At 29.7% G+C, this 19,113-nt stretch overlaps 3 protein-coding genes across 3 annotated transcripts; 2 read left to right on the top strand and 1 right to left on the bottom strand.

The window, feature by feature from the left end:
• The first annotated feature begins 7,063 nt into the window (after positions 1-7,063).
• Positions 7,064-8,415, top strand: LOC114195085 (GRF1-interacting factor 3-like). The gene is made up of 4 exons (XM_028085480.1): positions 7,064-7,138; positions 7,336-7,412; positions 7,783-7,870; positions 8,113-8,415. The coding sequence occupies exons 1-4, from the start codon at positions 7,064-7,066 to the stop codon at positions 8,413-8,415; spliced, it is 543 nt and encodes a 180-aa protein (XP_027941281.1).
• A 901-nt stretch (positions 8,416-9,316) lies between these two features.
• Positions 9,317-13,891, top strand: LOC114195507 (kelch repeat-containing protein At3g27220). The gene is made up of 6 exons (XM_028086001.1): positions 9,317-9,747; positions 9,844-10,073; positions 11,190-11,360; positions 11,983-12,088; positions 12,327-12,533; positions 13,392-13,891. Exons 1-6 carry the CDS (start codon positions 9,415-9,417, stop codon positions 13,563-13,565), a joined length of 1,221 nt encoding a protein of 406 aa, XP_027941802.1. The 5' UTR covers positions 9,317-9,414; the 3' UTR covers positions 13,566-13,891.
• Positions 13,892-14,900: 1,009 nt separating this feature from the next.
• On the bottom strand, positions 14,901-17,936 carry LOC114193290 (F-box/kelch-repeat protein At1g51550). Its single transcript, XM_028083023.1, has 2 exons — positions 17,176-17,936; positions 14,901-16,113 (listed from the first exon to the last, which is right to left on the bottom strand). Exons 1-2 carry the CDS (start codon positions 17,858-17,860, stop codon positions 15,128-15,130), a joined length of 1,671 nt encoding a protein of 556 aa, XP_027938824.1. The 5' UTR covers positions 17,861-17,936; the 3' UTR covers positions 14,901-15,127.
• Positions 17,937-19,113: the final 1,177 nt, after the last annotated feature.

Below are 19,113 nucleotides of genomic sequence, written 5' to 3'. Positions count from 1 at the left end.
ACCTTTTTAATTATATATATATTTTCTATTTTAAACTAATATTCTATAAATATAACTTCAAATTTTGACTTTAATCCAATCAAATATTAATTAAAATACTAATGACCAAAATTTTTTTAAGTGAGAGTGATGTGATGTGATTAATGAATTATTTTGGAAACTTACTTTATTATCCAAATTTATTTTGTTCACACGTTTTAAATATTGATTTTTTTAGTCAATATTGTTAACTTACTTTTTTAATCATTTATTTTGTTGTTGCATATATCTAGAGAATTATTTTACTTTTCTATCCATATTTATTCTACTGTCACATGTTTCTAAAGAGTCATTTTACTTATTTACTCATTTATTATATTAAACAATAACTTATATTTAAAATATTAATTCTCTTTTTCTATGATTTTTTTTTTAATTTTAATTCTATTCTTTTATGACTTCTAATTACTTTATTATTTAATAAAATTAAATTTAAAAAATATTTTACTTTTATTTCTTAATATAATGTTATTTTAAAAAATAATATATATTCATTGATAGTAAAAAAAATTGACATGCGATATCTTTGTCTTACAAAAAATTGTCTATAACATTTATTATTTTATATTAAGTTATAATATAAATATTTTTATTGTTGAATATTCTTCATACTTTTAGTATGTAAAACTTATATTGATATTATTTAATAAAAAGTTAATATTAATCATATATTCATAGAACTTTGTGTAAGATTTTAAATAATTATATTTATAATAGAATAAATTGAAATATTGTACTTAGTAGTTCATGTCAAATGTTTAAAATATATATTTGTAACAAAAAATTCACAATTTTTATATTAAATATTTTATTTTGTATTCTTTGATTTATTAAAAACTAACAAATATTTTTAATGTATATTAAAAACTAACAAATTAATTATCTTAAAATATATCACTAATATATTTATATTGTTATTAGATGAATATAGAAATATATATTAGATATATATTTATTAGACGAGTATGATAACACACACTAGACGAATCTAACAACACACTAAACATGGAGAATAAAAAAAAATAGATAAGCCTAACAATATTAATTAGACAAGTTTAGCAATTCACATTAGATGTGTTTGTCCATATAACCACCAAATGGCTATAGCAAAAACATTAGACAATCATTTCATAGATTGATTAAATGAGTGTAGGAATATTCATTAGACGAGTCTGTTCATACACTTATTAGACAAGTTTAGCAACAAACTCTAGACAATTCTATTCGTGCACTAACTTGTCCAAACATAGATTATACAAATCTAATACTGTACATTATAGACGAGTATGTCCATTCATTGATCAAACGAAACTTGCAATATATATATTAAACGAGTATGGATATATGTTGATTAGATGACTTTATCTATACATTGATTAAACGATGTTTATACACTAATTAGACATATCTAACAATATACATTAGACAAGTTTGTTCATACACATATTAGACGAGTCTATTAATACACATTAGATGAGTTTGTCCATTCATTGATTAGACGAATCTTACAATATACATTACACGAGTTTGAACATATAATAAGTAGACGAGTCTAACAATACATGTTATATAAGTGTGTTCATATATTGATTAAACGAGTTTAGCAATAGATATTAAACAAGATTTGTTAATGCATTAATTAAATGAGTCTAATAATACACATTTGACGAATATTTTCATACATTAATTAGACAAGTATAGAGAAAAATATTATAGTAGTTTAGCAATACACATTAAACAAAATTGTTCATACACTAATTAGACGAGTATAACAAAAAATATTAGATGAGTCTAGGAATACTTTAATTAGATGACTATAAAAAAAATTAAATGAGTTTGTTAATGCATTTATTAGATGAGTGTAGCAACACACATTAGATGAGTCATTTATATATTGATTAGACGAGTCTAGCAATATTCATTGGATAAATTTGTCCATACACAGAGTGGAGGATTCTATTAATACACATTAGATAAGTGTGGCTATTTAGTGATTAGATGAATTTTGCAATACACACTAGACGAGTTTGCTCATATATTGACTAAACGAGTATGATGAAAATATTAGACAGGTCTAACAGTACACATTATACTAGTCTTGCAACACAAATTATACAGGTTTGTCTACACATTGATTATATGAGTTTAGAAATATACATTAGATGAGTATTGTAATACACAGTTGACGAGTATGTATATTGATTATACGAGATTGTCCATTCACTCGTTAGATGAATCTTACAATACATATTAGACTAGTGTGTTCATACACTGATTAGACGGGTATAACAAAATACATTAGACGAGTCTAATAATACAAGTTTTCTTCGCTCATACATTGATTAGACAAATCTATTATGAGTTTGTCCATTCACTGATTAAATGAATCTTGTAATACACATTAGACAAATTTATTCATACATTGATTAGACGAGTATACCAAAACATATTAAACAAGTCTAGCACTGTATATAAAATGTCTTAATAAATAGATACAATACGTGAGAAACTTAGAATGAAAAGAATAAAAAATATCTTAATAAATTTTATTATTCTTTATTTTATTAAATTTTTATTTTATTATTTATTAATATTAAATATTATATTTTATAAAAATAAAAATTAATTTAAACAATTAAAAAACAAATATTTAAAAAAGTTAAAATATCTTAGGAGGTCATAACCCTACGGACCTTTTGAGATCCGTCACTAAATATGACATAAAAAAACATGAAAAAAATAACATTTACACGTTCCTAAATACAAATTTAAATTAAAAATATTATTCCTCCATCTTTCTAACCAAGACGGCATAATTTATCAGGTCAAAATCAACCTTTTTAATATTTTATATTTACAAATGTTTATATTTCATTAATTTTTAAATTATTTTTGTTAAATATAAATATACAGAAACACAAACTCTTTTATACAGAAAATAAAATCAAAATCATTAACACAAATTATGATTTATAAGAATTATTTGAGAATCGTACATTGGACATTAGGATAAAAATCAAAAGGTAATATTTCAATTTTATTAAAATATTAATTTGGTACTGTATCAAATAATTTAATAAAAGTAACATGACTACCATTTATTTTAATGCGGAAAAGTTAGAATTCCACACTTCCTCCATGTTATGAAATCTTTTATGAAAACTTCCTGAAAAAACGATTTTTGAAAACATTATTTTTTGGAAAACTTTGTTTCCGTAAATATTATTTTCTGAAAAAAAAAACATTATTTCCCAGCTAACTAAAATTTTCCCTGCTATTTTCTTTAGAAATGCTATAACTAAAGTATATACTCTGTCTATATCAATTAAATGGTTTATTTAATTGTTTACTTTATTAACTTCTTTCTTTAGTTTTTTAAGGAAGTTATCAATACATAACTTCTTTCTAAAGATATATATTAGATTTACTTTATTCTGGAGACATCATAAAATTTTTTATATGAGTAATTTATTCTCATATATATATATATATATATATATATATATATATTGATTTTGATATATTTTATTAAAAATATGTTGATCATAATCAATGGTTATATGTATTTTTTAGAATAGAGAAAGAAAAACCACCTTATATTTTAGAAAAATAAAATAAACGAAGTACCACATAATATTTGTCTGTGACAAAAAAAAAAGTTTCTTTTATATATTTTAAAATTAAGATAAAAAGTGTTTAAGTAAAGATATTATCGTATAAAACTAATTGCAAAGTTAAAAGAAATGCATATTTCTTGAACTTAAAGATGAATAAAAAGTTAAAATTTTATTGAACGTGATTTATTTTCTGTCACATTTTTTTTTTTGATGAAATTTCATTTTGTACACTCTTGTACTTGGTAGGGATGGCAACGGGGCGGGGCGGGTACGGGTATCATGATCTCATCCCCATCCCCATAATAAAAATTCATCCCCATCCCCATCCCCAAACCCAACGGGTATACAACTTTTGACCCATCCCCATCCCTACCGGGTAACGGGTATTTTCTTATACCCATATCCATACCCATTTTTTTATTGTTCCATATATCAATTAAATATTTTTTATAAAAAAATTTAAAAATCACACCAACGGAATCATGATACTATCAAAATATTCAATATTAAAATAACATACTCTTTTTGATTTTCATGATGTCAAATATTAAGAAAAATATTATAATAGTATAAATCTCAAATTAAAGTATCAAATAACAACTAAATAAAATTCAAATAATTATATAAAAGCTAAAAAATTACACATTACTAAAATTTTATAATAACCAAATATTTATTAATTTTACAAATGATCAGTGGTTTCATTTGCATTCGATCCACCTACACATAGAAAAAAAATGAAAAATTAGATATGATATAATAATTGAAATTGAAAATTTTAATTACTAGAATATAATGTACCTTATTCATCAGATTCATTTTCACTCATGAGAACATCTTTTCCTTTTAATTTTTTAACACCTACAAACACCAAATGTAGAATATTAGATGAGAATTCACAAAAAATACTAACAAAAAATATTAATAAATTTGAGTAACTTACCTAGATGGTTTGAGTTCCATATCCAACTTCTTGTACACATCAAAGCCTCTATAGTAATATGATGAAGTCGACTACGGTGAGAAGTTAATATCTGACCACCAGTACTAAAAGCAGATTCAGAAGCTACAGTTGTTATTGGAATAGCTAAAACATCCCTTGCAATTGCTTGAAGGGTTGGAAACTTTAACCCATTTGTTTTCCACCATGATAGGATATCAAATTCTTGTGTAACCGGCAAATTATCTTCTTCCAAGTAATAATCCAACTCTGTTTTCATAACTGTAGTTCTAGATTTTTTCTTTTTTGCCATAAACTCTAAAAATTCATTCGCATCATTATCAACATCCTTTCCCAACTCCAATGATGTAGCTCTATAAGAAGAAGTTTCATTCTTTTTTGATTGATATTCCAAAACCAAATCATAGCACATTTGACGAATCCTACTAAGTTTCAGATCAAAATCATTACCATACAATTTATAAAAATAATATTCTAACATGTCCATCTTGTACCTTGGATCTAAAACTGAAGCAATTGCCAATATATCATGAATAACACTCCAGTAACTTTCAAAATTGAGAATTAAACATTATCATGAAACAAAAAATAAATAATAAATAAAATTATCATAAAGGAGTAAAGATAATTAAATGTGTGACCCAAATTTGAGAATATCCATTTGAACATAACATAACGGAAAAAAAAATGTATAATTAAGATTATGATAAAAGGAAAAGTACCTTGAAAATCTGCTTAAACCTTAAAGAACAAGCCAAACAATTAAAAGAGAGTAAAAAAGTGTATAACCAAAGTAACAAAAAGAAGAGCTACAAAACAAGAGTCAAACATTTTCATGAAAATAAATAAATAAATAAAGATAATCAAATGTGTAACCTAAAAATTATTTCATAGAATGAAATTGAGGAACACCTATTTGAACATAACCATGTACAGAGAGTAAAAATTATGTAATAAGAAGAAGAAAAATTACCTTCAAAATTAAATCTTGAAAAACAAACCAGACAATTGAGAGAGTAAACAAAGTGTATAACAAAAACAAAGAGAATGAGAAATATGTTATATATATATATATATATATATATATATTATATTATATTATATTATATTATATATTATATTACTATGTATATATATATATTATATGTGTGGATATCTTATGTTTATATATATATATATAATTATTTATATATATTATATTATATATTATATTATATTATTATTACTATGTATATATATATTATATGTGTGGATATGTTATGTTTATATATATATATATATATATATATATATATATATTTTTTTTTTTGTTTTTTTTATAGATATATATTTATTTTAAGTATATATTATATTATATTATATAATAATATAAATATAATAATATATATTATATTATTATGTATATATATTATATGTATATTATATTATATTATATTATATTATATTATATTACATGTATATGTGTAAATATATATATATATATAAAAGTATATTTTATTTATATGTATATATACTATATTATATTATATTATATTATATTATATTATATTTTATGTGTAAATATATTATTTATTTATATATATTTTTTAGATTATTTAATAAATTATAAATAGTTTAGTAATTTAAGCGGGGACGGGTATTTGGGCGGGTATATATATATCTCCATCCTCATCCCCATCCCCAGTTGAAAATTTCGGGTATTACCCATACCCATACCCATACCCAGTCAAAGCGGGGATTCCCCGTCAAAACGGGGACGGGTTCGGGTGATACCCACGGACACGGGTTTATTTGCCATCTCTACTTGGTCTTAATATATAAACTAAAAAAAAATACAAAATAATGTCAGCAACTTAAAATGCTAAATATTAGAGAACTTGTTGATTTTGAAATATCAATTTGAATGTCTTAAAATTTAATCATTATCAAATCTGAATTTCCCTCTTTATATATATATATATATATATATATATATATAATATTTCCATTTTTGTTTAGTTTCGCACTTTTTATTTTATAGGATTTTGTTGTTTGTGGGAAACACCACTAAGATCATTCTTGGAAAATCTTGGTTGCTGATGCTGTTATTTTTAAAAACATTTCATCTTCGAAACTCTTCCTAATAGTAACTGCAGCTATAAGGAGTGAATCCAAGTTACTGTGACTTATAATCTACTCACCCATGGTACCTATTTGATATCTCTTAGTGCTCTTAAACCTGCTTCATCACAGGTAACTGATTTGTTTATATTAGTTTCTATTAGAAAGAGCATTTAAATGTAAAAAAATTTTGCAAGTTCTAAAAAGCCATTGTAAGAATATTGTAACTTATCAGTTTTGGATTTGAAAATTATAGTTATTTTTTATCTTGTAATATTGAAAATGCAGATTTGATTATTGATTCCTCTGAAAATTCAAACTATAAATTGAAAAGAAAAGTATGTCAATGACCAGAAAAATGCAGCCGTCACCACCGAATATGCGGGTTCCCCGAACAATAACCAGCAATGATGTTCAATGGGTATGACACATTTTTTGATGTTTTAATCAACCTTCAAACTATGTACATGAAATGTTATTGTTAGAAATGAGTGTCACTGAATTGTTCATTTTTATTTGTTTTTTAGACCCGTTATTTTTGGATAATTGTCTTAGATTTTTGGTTTCATGGTATCATCACGTTTAATTTTAATGCTCTGTTTATGTCACATGATGCAGTATCTTGATGAGAACAAGAGGCTGATTATGGCAATATTTGAAAATATGAAACTCAGGAAATTTGATAACTGTGCCCAGTAAGTTTTTCATCCCTTTGATGATCAGTGAGGAGTCACACTTTTAAATGCACTTTCTTTAATTACCGGTAATTAAAGAATTATGTGCTCTGAGACATTGTTGATCACAGTATTTGTACTGTTTGTTGGATTTAACCTTTTTTGTGTGTTAATTCAAGCTTCTTGACATGAAAACAGGGTAGTATGAGAAATTTGGATTCTTTGTTTAAAAAAATATTTAAAATATTAACCTAATATATTTGTAACATTCAGCAAATAATAACATCAAAAAATCAATATAGAATCTGAACTCGTAATATTTGCTGAAGTTTTTCTTTTCTATACATAGCTTTTGATATTGTTTGTACTTTGTGATTCTTGTATGTCTTAGGTACCAAGAGCAGCTTCAAAAGAATTTAATGTATTTAGCAGCACTTGCTGATTGGCAACATTCACAATCACAAGTCATGCTTCCACAGGTAAAAAATTTATCATTATTGTTCCTTTTTAGAATTTGTGTTAGGTTAACATGACTTCATTTTACGATTTTCAGAAGTCATCTTAATCTAACACAACTTTTTCTCAATAAAATTAAGATAACTTTATTAAGATTTTATTTAATTTGATAATTTAGTGCAGATTTAAACAAGTATGATGAATTTTCCTTATGACACATGCTCTTAATAACCTAACCTTTCTTTGATTACCTGATTTTGGACAGGTGCAGCAAATGATTGTACCCTCTAGCATGCAACATCCTGAGTTTGTACCAAATGCTCAAGAACCAAGAATTTCCCCTCCAAATATGGCATTGCAATTTGCTAATGCTCGAGAACAGCTATACCAGCAAGTAGCATTGAGAGCTGGATGGATCGGTAATGGCACAAAACCAATGTATGGTGGTGAGAGTGGTTTTGGAGGTGGCAAGAGTGGTGCCTCAACTTCAACTGCAAGTCCAAATGATGCATGTGGGGGAAGCTTGCAAGGACCTTCTCATGGTGGAGATGACCATGGAAATAACTGAGTTGCTCTGCATAATCATAACAATATTGCTTCATCCGATCCTCAGGACTAAATATTCATCTATTCTGTCTTTAAAATGTACTAAATTTTATGTTTTATTCTAAGTTTTACATTTTTTTCAATAATATATATTCAATTCGTCAAGTCACATCGTTATAATTAGACTAGTCTAATCATAAAATCGATATCAATTATCTTATATATGAAATATTGTCTGCTATAAAATATATGTTTCATCTTGATTTTATTTTTAAAAGTATATAAAAATAAAAAATATTTAAATAAAAAAATAAAACTATTCATTGTAATATAATGGTTTAATCAGTGAGATAGTACTCACTTTTATTTAGATATGTCAGTATCCGTTTTTTAAAAAGTGTCAATTGAATCTCAACTTTTGAAAAGATGCCTCAATTACGTTATTTTTAGCAAAAAAGTTATTAATACCATTAACGGTATTGATATTTAAAATAACATATAAAATTAAGTATTTATATTTATATCAAAATTTAATAGTAAAAGTCATGAATTATGTTAACGACTTTATTAATTTTTGTTTGAAAAAGATCAAATTAAAACACATTTTTAAAAATTGAAACTAAATTGACACATTTTTAAAAAATAAATATTAAATGACTCGTTTCACCATCCGATTAATTAATTCGGGTATAATATTATACCATCGGTTAGAAGAGGAAATCATAAGACGGAATAAATAAAATAATCAATAACTACAACACGACCACATATTTGATTCAAAACCGTACTAACTTATTTAGATTATTTTAAAGATTAAACAATGAAAAATTAGATTAGTAAATAAAATAATTAGAAACACTGAAAATATTTGATCTAAATTAGAAAAATGAGACAAAATGAAAGTAGTATAAAACGTGTGAGTGAAGAAAGAGGCGCGTGTGTGTGAGAGGGAGAGTGAAAAAATGGTGTGTGTGGAGAAGGAGTTTGGTTTTGTAAAGTGGAGTCGATTTGATTGATTGCAATGGTTCGAGCGTCGGTGAAGTTGGGTTCGGCGAAGTTGGTGGTGATCTGCGTGGGCCTATTGGGTTTTGCTCTCATCGCCGATTTTCTATGGGCCTCCACCTCTTCCACGCTTCTCACTTCCAAACCCTCCACATTGGTCATCCCTGAAAAGAAAAATCACAAAAATGTCACCGCTTCTGGAAGGTTCCTCGCCGCCGCCTACGCCGATTTGGATGCGCCGAACCTCCACTGGGAGAAGATGCCTCCGTGTCCCGTTCCTCGCCTTGACGGAGCCGCCATTCAGATTCGCGATCTCCTCTTCGTCTTCGCCGGTTACGGCACCATCGATTACGTAACCGACTGCTCTCCTTTCGCTTTTAATCTCAATCGCCGTCGTCGTTATTTCTATTCTTATGATTGCGGTTCGTCTCTCTTTGTTTGGTTTCAGGTGCATTCTCACGTTGATGTGTACAATTTTAGTGATAATAGTTGGGGAGAGAGATTCGACATGCCGAAAGAGATGGCGCATTCGCATTTGGGAATGGTGACTGATGGGAGATACATTTATATTGTCACTGGACAGTATGGCCCCCAGTGCAGAGGTCCCACTGCTCGTACGTTTGTGCTCGACGCTGAAACCAGGAAATGGCAAGATCTACCTCCTTTGCCGGTACCTAGGTTTGTGTCATGCTCCAAATTAGTCTTTCCCTTTGAGTTGACATGCTGCTGAATTTATTTCGTTATTTCCCCCCTTTTGTTGTTCTTTGTGTTGCGCGGGAGTAGTGCAACAAAATACTAGTACTAGATCTTGATCTCCCTTAGATGTTATTATTGACAATCAATAACAACTTTTCTGGATCCTACACATAGTGGGAACTTTATTACACGGGGTTGGCTTGTCCTGATTAGTTACCTTCGAGGCATTATGTATATCTTTTTTTCTCAAATAATGATACTTTTTTTTTTTCAAGTTTAATCAATTAGTTTATATTATGTACTAAGAGTTTTGATATATCTTACCAGTTGAGATTAGTGATAGTATATAAACACCTTATGTCCTTAACACATTGGCGTACTTCTTCGGGCATAAAATGGTGACGGAACCACTAAACGCCAAGTGGACAATAATACTTTGGACGGGTGACCCTAATGAAAAGTAAACAACAGATTCAGAGGAAAGGGGAAGGATCTGGTCAAACTCACTTTTTCCAACCTTCTTTCTTGGTTTCCGGCTGTCCTCTGTGCCTGTATTGCTTTTGGATGATGTGCAAATTTTCGTCAAAGACGAGTTTCTAGAGAACCAGGATGTGCAGGTGCAGAGGTGTGCGAAAGTTTCATCTAATATCCTTTCATCAATGTTTTTCAACTAATTAGGTTGGATACGTGTGGAAGAAGTAACAGATGAATAAGCTGTAGCACCGCAGTAGACTGAGAAAGAAAATAAAGGTTTTAGATTTGTACATTTCTAAGATGATAGGCTTGTATTATTTTTATTTACAGTAATATTTTTATAACTATATTAGTAGATATATTATGATGGCGATTTATCACGGGCAAAGCTAATGATACTTCTACACGAATATCATGGTTGCCCAAAATATTAGTAAATTTATCAGTAAAATAACAATAACAATTTATCGATTGCATTTAGAACAGAATCAAAGTAATTTTGGCAATATTACGTTGGGTTTCCCTAGCCTGGCTTTCCTTTTGGCTCTGATAAAATCATGATGTGCTTTTCTTTCTTGTATCATGATTTTGGGTGGAAGGTTCTTATGACAATATTATTTTCAGGTATGCACCAGCAACTCAACTTTGGAGAGGTAGACTTCACGTGATGGGTGGCAGTAAGGAGAATCGGCATACGCCTGGATTAGAACACTGGAGTCTTGCTGTGAAGGATGGAAAAGCTTTAGAAAATGAATGGAAGGCTGAGGTATCCATTCCTCGTGGTGGACCTCACAGGTTTGTGAACTCACTGAACTGAATTTGTTTGATTTAGCTAATGAGTCCTAGAAGAGTACTACTATATTGTAGAAATGTCATGATGGTAGTGCCATCGAGTATTGAATTCTGTTATAGCCATAAAAATATTAATTGGAATTAATAAATAATTAATTTTTTCTCGAAAATCAGCGTGTCTACTATTGCTTTCTACATGTTTTTCTAAATAATTACTAGTTTATTTTGCATTGATAGGAAAGTCACATCTTGGTAATCTTGAATCATTTTGGTCTCTTGGGTAACCTTTTTGAGATTAGAAAAACGTCATTGCTTCCTTTTCTTATCATCCATTCATTTGAATTTCTCAATAGGATTTTATAGTAGTGACAAAACATTGGAGTTTATTTTGTTTTCTTGTACTTTCTAGTGTTATCGTCTTCAATCTGTTATCTTATCCCTCTTGTTTCATTTAGCCTTTACGCTGCAAAGTGATGTAAACTTTGTTGTGTTGAAAAGAATGGAATATGGTGCAGTTTCTCTAGGGGTTTAGGTTTCCAAACATTATAATCTTGGTTTGTTGAAATGTATTTTCTTATGTGTTTATGTTACCGAGAATTTATTACTTAATAATATCTTCTTTTAGGGCTTGTGTTGTGGTTGATGATCGTCTTTATGTTCTCGGTGGTCAAGAAGGTGATTTTATGGCCAAACCTGGGTCACCTATTTTTAAGTGTTCACGCAGACCAGAGGTATGCAATGGATTCAATTGTTATTATTCGTGTTTTATCTGCTCAAATCAAGGACTACTTTGCTATCCTGGATATCAGTTGTCTGAGCCAAAGTTTCTCTGTGTGTGTTTCATCTTCTTATCTCCAAATTGGATTGGTAGTGTATATGAATTTGTAATTCGATGCTAAATTGTGATCATCTACAATGCTATCCCATGGTTTGACACTCTTTGTGTCTCACTGTTCGTTTTCATGTCAGGTGGTCTATACTGATGTTTACATGCTGGATGATGAGATGACGTGGAAAACGTTGCCTCCAATGCCAAAACCAAATTCACATATTGAATTTGCTTGGGTGGTTGTAAATAACTCCATTGTCATTGCTGGTGGCACAACAGAGAAGCACCCTGTAACCAAGAAGATGGTTTTAAACGGAGAAGTAGTCCAGTTTAACTTGAATACTTTGGTAATGACTTCTCTTTTTCAAAGCACTGAGGAAATGGGTCTCCATGTTTGCATATTTCTTCACATTCAATCGGATGAATTTACATTATCATACACATATTACTCAATTGCACGTTAGATTGCTAATAAACACTCTCCGGTACTATTTTTGAAAAACCCTTTTTAAAATGTTATTTGTCTCTTTTTATAAGTTCCCTTTGTAATTATTTGATACATTCACTTTTTTTCTTCTTAAATACCCTTAATTTATTGACTTCTTTTAACAAGAAGTTAAAATAGTTTATGTTAGAAATTAACAACATAAAAGTTTCTTTCTGATTCAAGAATAGTAGCCAGAATACTCAAGCCTTACTCATCTAAATTATTCTGACTTTTAAGTACAATAAGCGTAATTTTGAAACAACTATACAAATTATTGACAAAATTAACTCTTATCTACTATGTTAACTAATTTTCTTTAATGACGTGAACTTTTTGAAAATATCTTCTGAAAAGGGATGGAGGGAGTACTCCATTTTAGTAATTTGCTTGTGTTACCCTCTATTCACTTTAGCTGGGAAATTGGTATTTGACAACAAAATTCCTGGGCTGTCTTCCATTGCCTGAGTTATTGTGATTTGGTATTAAAGCTAAACCTCGTATCTTAGCTTACCATATCTTAATTCCAAGTTCACATCCTTGGCCCCTGTTGATTTTCTGTAGCTTTAATATTGGGAGTTGATGAAATGAGATTGTAAAGTGTGTGTATATGATAAGACGAGTTACACATGTAGTTTCATCATGTAACTGACACATGGTGACATATATCATAATTTTTTTTTGTCACTGATTGTTTATTTCTGCTGTTATGAATTCTCAGAAGTGGTCAGTGATTGGAAAATTACCATTCCGAGTGAAAACCACTCTAGTTGGATTTTGGAATGGATGGTTGTACTTCACTTCCGGACAGAGAGACAAGGGACCTGATGATCCATCACCCAAAAAGGTTATTGGAGAGCTGTGGAGAACAAAATTAAAACTTAATGACTACTGATCAATTGCTGTGGAATCTTTCAGTAGCGTCTTTCTCCAATAGCAGAGGCAAAGAGGCCAAAACATAGCACATTTTTTGTCAATACAATATATTCATCCTTGTAATTCTGAGAATCACTGTAACTTAATTTCACTTTCACTGTTGTCATCAATTCTTTACCCCTCGGCTTTTGTATTCCCCCGTCCTATATATTTTTTGCTTTTGTATTCAAGTAAATATTAATATTGACAGATGAACTTAGTTTATGCCATTGTAATTTTTATAGGCTTATTGTTAAAGATTTTTTGTTCAAATCTTCCAAACATGGAAGAGTTCTTTCTCTTGAAGTTGGTCTACTCGAATCATTACAAATTCATACTTATTGACATGCTTAACTTTGTTTTTCAGGTTTAATACTTTAGGTAAATTATGAACATAATCTACTTCACTAAATGATGCATAGATAAAATATTAAATGATAAGTTAAAAGAAGGCTAAAATATAACTGTGCCAAAAATGTTAATTAATTAATTATTTGTTTTAGGTCTGACATGGATTATAATAACTAATTAATTAACTACAATTTATCTTAGAATTTATTTTTTAAATATTTAATATAAATTTTGTAATTAAATATTGTTTATAGAAACTAAAGATTTTCTTAATAAAAAATTTACATTCTTACAGATATTTAATTACTTAAGTTGACTACCTTTAATTGAGTGAAATATACCTTTTTTTCTACAAATATAATTTCTTAATCAGTTTATTTATACAATATATACTACAATTTTTATTCTCTTTTGAATATATAAAGTTGGAACAGTTTCAAAACCAATCATAAAAAATAATTTTGTACCAAACAATACAAGAAATTTTCTTTTGAATATATAAAGTTGGAACAGTTTCAAAACCAATCATAAAAAATAATTTTGTACCAAACAATACAAGAAATAAAAATAAAATGGTTGCTGAAGCCCCGTTGAATTTATATTGAAAAAATACATTCATCTATTATTTTGTATATAATTACACATCTATATATTATGTTTATTTATTTCATTGCTGGTCTTTGACATAAATCATGTTTCTTTTTACCAAATTATAGGTTCAAAATATATACTGATAGTGATGTCAAAAACAAAATTTAATTAGATCTCTCTTCCCTTCCAACTATTTATTTTTTCCCATCCACAAATTTGTATAAGATATTTACTGAGATATACATATATATATATATATATATATATATATATATATATATACTTACGATTTTTCTTCAACAATGTATTGATGGTTTATAGAATTTGCTCATCTTATTTCTCCTCCAAAAAATGAAAATATAGTAAAAGTACCTTTTTTTTTTAAATTGACAATGAACAATGCAAACATTTTTGTAATCTTCACAATCATACCATTCATTGCTTTCTAATTATGCAGTGACAGTTCCTACAACATATTGATGCAGCTGCTATATCCTTTACAACAGCCAAACACAACACGACACTACACTGTTACTCTGACAAGACACTGCACATTACAGAATGGTCTTGGTCTCAAGAAAGAGGAACCATTCACTATAACTAGAGCTGAAGCACAAGCTCCACAAGAAAAAGCTCAGCATCAAACCTTAATGCAGAAGGCTCACCAGGCTGAAGAAAACCATCCACCATTCCACCAAACACATAAAGATAACGCCCTGATCTGTCTGCACAAGCACGGTGGAATGATCTTGCTCTTGCCTCAAAACCACTTGATTTCCACCTTTTCCACATTCTTCTTGTCATTGATTCTTTCTTGGAACTCACTGTGCTTGGATGCTGCAGAGTGATGTAAGGGTAAGGAATTGCACTGATATCCAACACCCAAAAATCATCTTTTCTGTGTCTATATGAATCTTCTCCTCCATAAATCAGTAACCTTCCCCCCAAAACCAATGTCGCTGTGTGACCAACTCTAGGGAGAGAAACACCATCTGATATGCTTTGCAAATCATAAACTATCTGAACCCATTTGAAATAGCCCTGATATGTATCCAATAACCAAACATCATCAAGCACTTCATAACCCAAACCTCTTCCTCCAAATAGTATTGTTCTGCTTCTTCCAATGCATGTCAAGGTGTGTCCTGAACGTGGTGGAGGTGAAGGGTATGACACAATCTCATGCCAAATGCCATGGCAGGGACTTTCTGAAAGCTCCAACACCCATGTGTCCCCCAAACGGAGGCCATTCAGCCCAATGCCCCCATGTATTATCATTCTCTTTTCGTCAATACAACAAGCACCATGTGCGCCTCTTGGAGGTGGTGCAATGTTTCCCACTTCAAGCATTTTCCATGAAAAGGCTATGCCTTTGTTTTCATTCAACACAACTTGCCCCAACCATGTGTCATTTTGACGGTTGCCACGGTCATTGATTCCTCCAAAGAGTACAAGAAAATCACCCATTTCCACACATGTGTGCCCAAATCTCCCACTTGGAATGCCTGCATGGACTGTTTGCCATTTCAACATTCTCCGGAAATCATTGCCAATGTATGCCACCCTCGTGTCATCAAGATGTCGTCCTAAACAACAACCATAATTGTAATCATGATGGTAACATAATAAGTTTACCATGATTCTAAAAACATCATTTTTCATAAATAAATGAAAAAAAATAAAATAAAGCATTCAGGTCAGAATACAGTGCTAAATGAAGTGTCCTTGCTCCTTTATGTCAGAACAGAATTTGGCTTTTGAAAATGGACAAGATAAAAAGAAAAACATCACAGTTTCATAGGGGGAGTCTCTACAGACTTGTAACTAATAGAATGTGGCCCATTATGAATAGGGTTTGCTGAAGTTTAGTCAATAATTCCCTTATACTGAATAATTTATTTAACGATAGAATGAAGCACTTTCATAGTTTCTTCATCAAGCAGTCACTGCAAGGGGAGGTAAACAATTCTTTCTTAATGCAAATTGAAGTGTTATAGGAAAATTGATAGGCTTAATTATATATATTGGTTAGTTTAAAGAAGAAAACTGAATATACACTTAACTCTTTCTAATGATGAATTGCAATGATTATCAAACTTGACGAGAAGATAGCAACAGAGTAATTCACTTCACCCTTAAATTTAAGTCCAATGATCTAACTAAATCTAGAATTCATCCCAAAAACTAATTGGTATTAAGTAAAGTTACCTAACATATATATATAAATGCTTGTCAAAGAAACAGGTTTGCCTACACAATAGGTGATTCAGGAAGATGAGTTACAAGTTTTTATACTATGCTAGAATTTATCTAAAAACCAATTTACATGATGTAAAGTTACAGCATCATCCCAAGAACTGATACAAGTGACGTGAGACTTCCCAACAGTAGCAACCAAAGTGAAACATGTAATAAGCCACCTATGTAGGTTATAGTGACAAGAACACTGCATAATAATGCCGTACAATGGGGTTGGTCTAATAATTTTGTATTGAATTCGATTCCCTTTGGGGTGGAAAAAGGACACAAAAGTTGTCTCCTTTTCACCGTATCAGGGGACACACACGCATGATGAGATGATATTTAATGAGAACAACAGTAACAGAAACAGAATCGAATTCAGAAGATGGAAAGAGAAAGCAACAAACCTCCCTCACAGCCGCCACCAAAGAGGACGAGACAATCCGAGACAAAGTTGAGAGAGTGAGAGGCTCTGGCTGTGGGGAAATCCAAATCTGCATGTGGCTCTGAGAGCAGTTTATGACAGCAAACTGAATCCATGAGAGAGACTTGTCTGTAGAGCCTCATCCATGGGAACTGATGGTGGTGATTGTTGGAGGAGTTGAGTAGTGCCTCAACACAAGTGGAACCTAAGTCCCTTTTGCACAAAGATTTCCATAGAGTGTTTGAGCAAGTGAGAGATTTGAATCTCTTGCAAGTCATGGAAAGGGAGAGAATTGCATCTATGGGAAGGAGAAGAAGAATGGTTAAGAGGTAGTCCTGAGCCATGTTGGTGATTGGTGATCCACTTGCACTTCCCTCAGCCTCTTCCATGATTCTTGGAACAGAACAACCAAGTGGTGATGATGGTGTTGTTATATGGCTGAAGAAGAAGAAGAAGAAGGAGAAGAAGAAGAAGAAGAAGAAGAGAAAGAGAAAAGGGTTTGTTTGAGGCAAATAGCATGGTGGTATGGTAAAGAGAGATAGATAACTAGTAAAATGGTAAATGGTGAAAAGAATGTGTTTTGTTGTGTTGTGTTGAAGTTGAAGAAAATGGTGAAAATGTTTGAAGAGGAAAGAGATTGATGTAGGACAGGTGAAAGGGGTGGCCATTTGATTTGTCGTGTGTAAGAAATAATGAGCATTGCATTTTGTTTCAACATGTCTTCCCTCTCACATCTTCTCCTGCATGCTATCTCATGTTATCTCTCTCTGCACAACCCTACCAAAATCACAGAATGTTTATTAATGTAATTTTATTGGTAAATACAAATTATTGATGTAATTTATTTAAAAATAAATCAGGGAGAATTTGATATTTCATTGAAGATCAATTTAATGTTTTTTTTTCAGAAGCTAAAATTAATAATTTTGGAAGGGGAGATTATGTTAGTGTGTAGGATTAGAAGGGTTTTGAGTGATATTATAATAATTATAAAGAGTATGGTTGGACCCGCCAACTAAATTCTTGTCCACTTTTTTTGTCTTCATTAATGTCTAACTGACTTCTACATTCTTCAGTTTGCAACTGTTGTTCCAATCTGTCTTGCTGTATATTCCATTTTTCTCATAGTCTATTTGCTTTGAAAAAGAAAATGGTTACCATTGAGAAAAAGAATATGAAGAAACTTACTAGAAAAAGGTAAAAACTTAAGAGTAAGTTTTTAGTATTGAAAAGAAAAAGATGTGTTTTTTATTGAATAATCTAGAATATTTTTTATTGAGAGTAACGAATTGTGGTTCATAGTGTAGGCATTTTAAGATGTATGTAAAAATGGATGAATAGAAATATGTAAAAAAAAAAAATATTATTTTTATTGCATTGATTAAAATCAACCTATCCTCTGTTTTCTCATTTATTTGGGCATTTATTTTTCTTTTCTACTAGAACCATTTTCAGATACTTTTTTACTCATTCATGGGAGCACCTCGTGGAAGATAGCTTCTTTCTCTCGAGTTGTATTCACTTGCGGAAAAAATAGGGATCAAATATATATTTTTTAATCTTATGTCACCTAATTCAGAGAAAAAATATATATACACATAATTTTAATATAAAATAAAGAGTGTGTCTTATATAGAACTGATTTATCCCGGTTAAACAAGTCACCTAGAAAATTTGTTCTTCAACTCGGTTTTTCAAACAAGTTGCAACTTTTTTGCCTGACCTCACATGGGACCATCAAGTCATTTTGATCAATATATAAAATTTAAAACAATGAAACAATTAAATAAACTTAAATGAAAAATACAAAAAAAGAATTATATATTTTTAAAATTTTTATAATTAAAATATTTCCCTGATTTTAAATATAAATTTCAAATATAATAATTTGATATATAAATAAATGACATATTGTCAGTTT

This window comes from Vigna unguiculata, chromosome 8, assembly GCF_004118075.2.
Source record: "Vigna unguiculata cultivar IT97K-499-35 chromosome 8, ASM411807v1, whole genome shotgun sequence".
NCBI lineage: Eukaryota > Viridiplantae > Streptophyta > Magnoliopsida > Fabales > Fabaceae > Vigna > Vigna unguiculata.
Note: the sequence above shows the minus strand (reverse complement) of the source record. Positions and strands in the feature narration are given on the sequence as shown.

Coding starts and splice junctions, on each gene's coding strand:
- LOC114195507 (XM_028086001.1), top strand. CDS start 9,415: ATGGTTCGAGCGTCGGTGAAGTTGGGTTCGGCGAAGTTGGTGGTGATC. Junction 12,089..12,326: donor AGTGTTCACGCAGACCAGAG/GTATGCAATGGA, acceptor TTTTCATGTCAG/GTGGTCTATACTGATGTTTA. Junction 12,534..13,391: donor AGTTTAACTTGAATACTTTG/GTAATGACTTCT, acceptor ATGAATTCTCAG/AAGTGGTCAGTGATTGGAAA.
- LOC114193290 (XM_028083023.1), bottom strand. CDS start 17,860: ATGGCCACCCCTTTCACCTGTCCTACATCAATCTCTTTCCTCTTCAAA. Junction 16,114..17,175: donor TGGTGGCGGCTGTGAGGGAG/GTTTGTTGCTTT, acceptor GTTGTTGTTTAG/GACGACATCTTGATGACACG.
- LOC114195085 (XM_028085480.1), top strand. CDS start 7,064: ATGACCAGAAAAATGCAGCCGTCACCACCGAATATGCGGGTTCCCCGA. Junction 7,413..7,782: donor AAATTTGATAACTGTGCCCA/GTAAGTTTTTCA, acceptor TGTATGTCTTAG/GTACCAAGAGCAGCTTCAAA. Junction 7,871..8,112: donor CACAAGTCATGCTTCCACAG/GTAAAAAATTTA, acceptor GATTTTGGACAG/GTGCAGCAAATGATTGTACC.